The sequence below is a fragment of the Primulina huaijiensis genome, chromosome 6, assembly GCF_012295235.1.
Source record: "Primulina huaijiensis isolate GDHJ02 chromosome 6, ASM1229523v2, whole genome shotgun sequence".
Lineage (NCBI taxonomy): Eukaryota > Viridiplantae > Streptophyta > Magnoliopsida > Lamiales > Gesneriaceae > Primulina > Primulina huaijiensis.
Window position 1 is genome coordinate 10559598 of NC_133311.1, and position 7199 is coordinate 10566796.

The 7199-nt window shown below is 37.6% G+C and overlaps 1 protein-coding gene across 1 annotated transcript; it reads left to right on the forward strand.

Moving 5' to 3' along the window:
* The first annotated feature begins 1826 nt into the window (after positions 1-1826).
* On the forward strand, positions 1827-4078 carry LOC140978873 (indole-3-acetic acid-amido synthetase GH3.6-like). The gene is made up of 3 exons (XM_073444111.1): positions 1827-2205; positions 2301-3214; positions 3311-4078. Exons 1-3 carry the CDS (start codon positions 1883-1885, stop codon positions 3895-3897), a joined length of 1824 nt encoding a protein of 607 aa, XP_073300212.1. The 5' UTR covers positions 1827-1882; the 3' UTR covers positions 3898-4078.
* Positions 4079-7199: the final 3121 nt, after the last annotated feature.

Sequence of the window (7199 nt, forward strand, 5' to 3'; positions counted from 1 at the left end):
AACTAGGACTATGCTAGCAGAATCCGGAATATCTCAGGGATTTTGGGCAGAGGGTGTCAACACTGCCTGTTATACTCAGAACCGGTCCATGATCAACAAGAATCATGAAAAGGCACAATATGAGGTCTGGGCCGGCAAACATCCCAGAATTGGATACTTTTGCATATTCGGTTGTAAGTGTTTTATTCATAATAATGGAAAGACATATTTAACTGCTTTTGACGTTAAATCTGATAATTGTGTCTTCCTGGGATATTAATCAGTGAGCAAAGCATACAGAGTATATAATCACAGAACTCTCACTGTTGAAGAATCCATACATATTGTATTTGATGAATCATACATCTGTCACGACAATAGTAGTAGCATCATTCATGATTTAATTAATAAATTAGGAGATACTAATCATGAATCTAGCAGTGATGATGAGATAGATTTAAGAAGAACGGTTGAAAACATTTCTGAACAAAGTTCAACCGTCCAAGAACAACTTCATAAGGCAGATGAACCGGTGAACAATCACCCACAGGAAACTAATCAGATGGAGGAGGAAATAGCAGAACAAGGAGATGCAACAGCTCAACCAACATAGCCCAATCCATTTGGACCATGTCTCTGGTGGAAAAAGGATCATCCACTTGAGCTGGTCATTGGTAACCCAACCGCTTCTCTTAGAACCACAAAAGAAATGATAGATAAATTTATGCATCATGCTTTTTTTTCTCAGTTAGAACCTAAGAAAATCGATGATGCTTTCAATGATACCAATTGGATTGATGCCATGCAGGAAGAACTTAATCAATTCGAAAGAAGCAAAGTTTGAAATTTAGTTCTTCGACCTGCTAATGTGCATGTTATTGATACTAGATGGGTGTTTAGAAACAAGATGGATGAAAACGGTTCAATAGTTAGAAACAAAGCGAGACTAGTTGCTCAAGATTAAGTAAAAACATGGAATTCTCGTTGGAATATTCCAGTTTCTTGCTCTGAAGTTGGACATAAACTTGATCAACTCGCTGTACACTGGATGCTACCAGCTCGATAGAAATTTTTACAGCATATCGCCCACCTCTTGTAGATGCTACTTCTCGAAATATGAGGAGGTTTCTGTTTTTTTCTTCTTCTTTTTTTTGGTGTAGTTCTTCATCAGATTGTGAGGTATTTATAGATTAGAATGATCAACTGAAGGAGCAGTTGTTACAACTCAATTTATTATTGATAATGATTGTTAAAAAGATTATTATAACTTCATCTTACTTCAGCTGATTATACCCTTAATTTCTTGAATTTGATGGTTAAAAATTTTTGGTTTTCAGATCATCTCTTGTGGGACAATCAACATCCATATACAGCATGTCTAATTTATTGAAAACTTTCGACCTTTTCCACTCGGTTGAAAAAGAAAGCTAATAACAAACAAAACGTACTTACTAGAAGGCTTGGATTGGGAGAGACAAATAATGTGAAGCATGAAAGTCGAATGTCCAAATGAAAAAGAAAGCAAATGCAAACAAGTCCCATCCATATATACAATAAAGACATTCATTATATTGAAGAATTACAAAATCTTAACACTTTTAAATATCAACATTTTTTTACAAAGACCAAAACAAAGTTCACAAACTCAAAAAATCTATATAAATTTAATTTTGAAAATTAAAAAAATAAAAGTGAAAAAGTACTGTTGCTATCCATCATACGCCCATTACTCGGTTTAATCAGAAAATGGTCACCACACTCCTTCCCCCTTCTTCTATATAAGCCCTCGGACCTTCCACCACCTCTACTGCTCAGCCTCCCAAGCTCTCTCTATAAACATATATATACTTCTATATTTACACAACAAGCCCACCAAGAGCTTCCCTTTTCTGTGCTGAAAACCATGCGCGAGGCAGCAATGGAAGTTGCCAACCACACTGAATATAGTGTGGTTGAAAACAACAAGAATAAACTAGAGTTCATTGAGGAAGTCACCAAGAATGCTGATGAGATTCAGAGGAAAGTTCTCGCTGAAATCCTGACCAGAAATGCCCATGTTGAGTACATGAAAAGACATGGCCTTAATGGGCGGATTGACAGGGAAACTTTCAAGAAAATCATTCCTGTCATCACTTACGAGGACATTTTGCCCGATATCAACCGGATAGCCAATGGGGACACCTCTCCCATTATCTGTTCTGAAGCCATCTCTGAATTTTTAACTAGGTGTGTGTGACTTAGATGTGAAACTTTTGAGTTTTAAACTAGTTGATTTGTTTTGGATTTTGAATTTGACAAAAATGGTGGTTTTCTTTGTGCAGTTCTGGGACATCGGGTGGGGAAAGAAAAGTGATGCCCACCATTGAAGAGGAAATGGGGAGAAGATCATTGCTTTACAGTCTTTTAATGCCTGTGATGAGCCAATTTGTGCCTGGTTTAGATAAGGGAAAAGGGATGTATTTCTTGTTCATAAAATGTGAGACCAAGACACCAGGTGGGCTACCAGCTCGGCCTATTTTAACCAGCTACTACAAAAGCTCCCATTTCAAGGACAGGCCTTATGATCCCTACACAAACTACACTAGCCCGAATGAAACCATTCTTTGCACTGATTTTTACCAAAGTATGTATTCTCAGATGCTTTGTGGCCTTTGTCAGAACAAGCAAGTCCTCCGAGTCGGCGCCGTTTTCGCCTCCGGGTTCATCCGGGCTATCCGCTTCTTGGAGAAGCACTGGACCCTTCTTTGTCACGACATCAGAGCTGGAACCCTCAATTCCATTATCACTGATCAATCGGTGAGGGAGGCGGTGATGCGGATCAACAAAACTGACCCGAATCTTGCGGACTTCATCGAGGCCGAATGCAAGAAAGACAGCTGGCAGGGAATTATCACCAGGTTGTGGCCTAATACAAAATACATAGATGTTATCGTGACGGGGACAATGTCACAGTACATACCGACTCTGGAGTATTATAGCAATGGATTGCCTCTTGTGTGCTCAATGTATGCCTCTTCCGAGTGTTATTTCGGTGTGAATCTTAACCCCCTTTGCCAGCCTAGTGATGTGACCTACACTCTTATCCCAACCATGGCCTACTTCGAATTCTTGCCGGTGCAGCGTAACAATGGCGTCGTACCGAAATCTCTTGATGATCAGAATGAACAAGATTTGGTTGACTTGGTTGATGTCAAGATTGGACAGGAATATGAGCTTGTTGTCACCACTTATGCTGGTAAATTCAAGAAAATTAGCAGTATATTCTTGAATGGTTTTGTGGAATAATGCTTTTAATGATGTTTTCTTTAACTTTATTTCTATCTTATTGCAGGGCTGTATAGGTATAGAGTTGGCGATGTGCTTCGAGTTGCTGGATTCAAGAACAATGCACCTCAATTCAACTTCATCTGCAGAAAAAATGTAGTCTTGAGCATCGACACCGATAAAACCGACGAAGTTGAGCTGCAAAATGCTGTCAAGAAAGCAGTGAGCGTTTTGATGCCATTCAATGCATGTCTCACCGAGTACACGAGCTATGCCGATACGACCACGATTCCAGGCCACTATGTACTATATTGGGAGCTCAGCCACAATGGCTCCCCTCAAATTCCTGAATCGATATTCGAAGACTGTTGCCTGACCATTGAAGAATCCCTCGACTCTGTTTACCGCCAGAATCGAGTTTTCGACGCAATAGGTCCTCTGGAGATCAAGGTAGTGGAAGTTGGGACCTTTGATAAGCTCATGGACTATGCCATTAGCCTAGGTGCCTCCATTAATCAGTACAAAACGCCCCGGTGTGTGAAATTCGCTCCCATTGTCGAGCTTTTGAACTCGCGGGTCCTGTCGACTTATTTCAGTCAAAAGTGCCCAAAATGGACTACTCCTGCCCTCAAGCAATGGACTGATATGAACTGAAAGCTTCATTTTCAGATGAATTATTTCTTTGATCAGTTTAGTATTTAGAACTTGATGGATCCTACTTAATTTGACCAATTGTTGTTATGTCTTCTTTCTTTAAATCATGGTAGAATTATCATAAGCAGCCATCTATAAACACTTCTGTTTCGAGAAGGCTTTGTTTCTTTAAACTTGAAACTCGCCGAGACAATAGAATATCTTCTTTAAATAAATATATAATACAATTTTTTTCAAAGTACTCTTGAAAAAAAATCTGAATCTGGTGAGTAAGTTTTGTTTTAAAATTTTTTAAATGGTCTCTTCTTTAGAATATGAACAGACTGACGACGCCANTTGTATGTGAGAGAGAGAGTATATCGATATATATATATATATTATTATTATTATTTTTGTGTGTGAGAGAGAGAGTATATCACCGACCATTTATAAGATCACATAATATCGCTCCATTTCTTTTATTATTGATAATTAGTTTAAAGTTAAGAGTAATAAAATAACTACTATACAATGTCAACTATGATTCTTTTATTAGAACTATTTTTAAATTTTTCTCCAAATCAAAAGTTAAGATATTGAAAAGTTATTACTTACATTTCAGTTGTATTTATGAATAACAATGAATTCAGATATAACGAGTATCCGAGCCGTATCCGGTTCTTTTAGGTCGGATATGAATATGCTAAAATGGGTATTATGTCGAGTATGTGTATTAAATATTTTACATGTATAGACAGGGACGGAGCCAGAAAATAGAGGTTGAGGCGCAAAAGAAATTTAAAAAAAAAATTAAAAGGGGCAAGAGCAAATATTGGAGGAGAAATTGAGTAAATAAATTATTTTAGGCCCTAATCAATACCAAGGGACCGGGGGTGGTCGCATATTTGAGGGATGCGAATTGAACAAATGCATGAAGAGTTTAATTATGTTCGAGACATCATCATCATCATTCAAAATAACATATATGTTGAATGGTATTTATCTTTCTTTTTTTTTCCATTATGATTTTAATTTTTTTTATTACTGCAATTATTTTAAAACTGATTTCGTGGATGAATTGTACTACATCGATTGATTTACAAGTCTTCTAATGAAGATGAAATGTATTGTGCAAAGTACATCAATACGGAACTGATTCCATTTGCAAACTCCATTTAAGCTTGGCATAATTGTGCACGTGAGGACGGTCAGAATTTTAAAGATTCAAATAAGTTTAGGATATGTTTCAAAAATTATCTGGTTGCTACAAGAAGATCTTATATATATAAGAAAACTATAGTCGTAAGGTTATATCTATTTATAGCGAGAAGAATTGTGAGCAGATAATTTATGCTTTGAGGCAAAAAGAATACATTGTCTTTGTCATTCAGCTTGCAATCTAAATTACACTTGTGGTGAGGATAATCTTCGTAGTAGAGGGCATCATAGAGCTGATGGTTCATAGGTGGCTAATCTTGTGAAGGATAAATTGATAGGAGAACCACTTTATCGGCCTTCCACAATCATAAAATATATCCATAGAGATTACGGAACTGAATTCCAGTGTCAAAAATCTTTGATAGGTAAGGAGCTAGCAATGCATGATATACACAATACGAATAGTGGGGGTCGTATGATTAATTGTGATGGTATTGTAGAGTGGTTGTACAAACTAATCCATGTAGCATCGTAGAATGTGAAATAGAGAATGAGAAAAAAAAAATTCATATGTTATTCATTTGCCTAAATTCATCAGTTTTTTGATTTGTAAATGGTTGTCGGCCTTTTTCTTTTTTTGGATGATAATCATATTAAGAATAAACATAGATGCATCATATTGGTGGTCGTGTCCAAAGATGCTAATGGTGATATGTTTTCAATGTCATACGTGGTGGTGGATGCGGAAATGATGATAATTTGATGTGGTTTTGTTGGAATTTGAGAAATGAGCTGCTTTCGCAACATGGGACAATCGTTGATCATTATATTTTTCTGATAGACATCTTGAGATCATAAAGATCGTTGAAGCGATGCTCCCAAACAGTCGTCATGGTTATTTTCTAAGGCATTTAGTTGATAACTTTGTAAGAAAGTTACGCATTTTGTGTTATATTTTTGTTTTTGTACTTTTACCAAATTGTTTTAATTTTTTTTAGCAAGTATGCATATTAAATGTTGTTTTTATCTCATGTTTGTTTGTTGTGGTCGGCTGATGCAGAGATATTTGAAGAACAATAACAAGTACTGGACATATGTTTTTAAGAAGTCATCTTATCCCTTAACGGTGAGAGAGTACGATGAACATTACCAGTCTATCATTAATTCCACGTCCTTTGCTGAAGGACTAATCATGACTTCACAATCAATCTGTTAGGAAAAGGCTTTATTTCATTAAATGCTTTTCATGATACATGATATAAATGTTAGTTGCATGTTCCATGTAAAACGTTAAACACATGTTGATTATGTGGTTTGAACGACGTGTACAGAGATGCCTCCTAGAAGGATTTTACGTAGCAATGATGAGGATAGACATGAGGAGGAGATTCCACAGCCGCCATCTAATCAGGATGCTAGTGCACGTGTACTAGCCGACATGGTTCGTTTACTAGAGCAACACGTAGGAAATGGAGCGAGAGTTCGATCGGAGGATGCATATGAGCGATTTAGGAGGATGAACCCCAAGGATTTTCATGGCACTACTGATCCATTCGTGGCTGAGGGATGTATTAGATCGTTAGAGGTGATCTTTCATTATATGTATATGGTGGATGCCAACCGAGTTCGTTGTACCATATATCTGCTGAAGAGCGACACTTCCTTATAGTGGGAGGGAGGGGAGCGAGGGGTGAACTTAGCGACAATGACTTGGGAAGACTTCAAAAGGGTGTTCTATGATAAATACTTCAATACTGACATTCGTTCAAGGCTGAAGAGAGAGTTTATGAGTCAGGGGGATTGGTCTATTGCTGAGTTTGTGCAAAGGTTTGATAGGGGCTGTCATTTTGTGCCCTTGATTACTAATGATGTTGCGGAGAAGTTACGACACTTCCTAGATGGTTTGAGGCCGACTATCCATCGAAATGTGATGCTGACTGATCCTATTGACTATACTACTGCTGTTTCCAAAGCATTTCAAGCCGAGCAATCTTTGAAGGATATTGAGTAGGAGATACAGCGAAAGAGGAATCGTGCCCAGCAAGCTAATCAGCATAATAAGAAGCCATTTACAGGACCACCTAGGCAAACGGAACCGCCGAAACCACAAGGACAACCACCTAGAGAAAACGCCCCGAAGACTGCTGAAAAACCACTTTTCAAGG

What these genes read in the sequence shown, in the direction of transcription:
- LOC140978873 (XM_073444111.1), top strand. Translation starts at nt 1,883, where the DNA reads ATGCGCGAGGCAGCAATGGAAGTTGCCAACCACACTGAATATAGTGTG. An exon ending in ATCTCTGAATTTTTAACTAG is followed by an intron (nt 2,206 to 2,300) that starts GTGTGTGTGACT and finishes TTCTTTGTGCAG; the next exon opens with TTCTGGGACATCGGGTGGGG. An exon ending in TGTTGTCACCACTTATGCTG is followed by an intron (nt 3,215 to 3,310) that starts GTAAATTCAAGA and finishes ATCTTATTGCAG; the next exon opens with GGCTGTATAGGTATAGAGTT.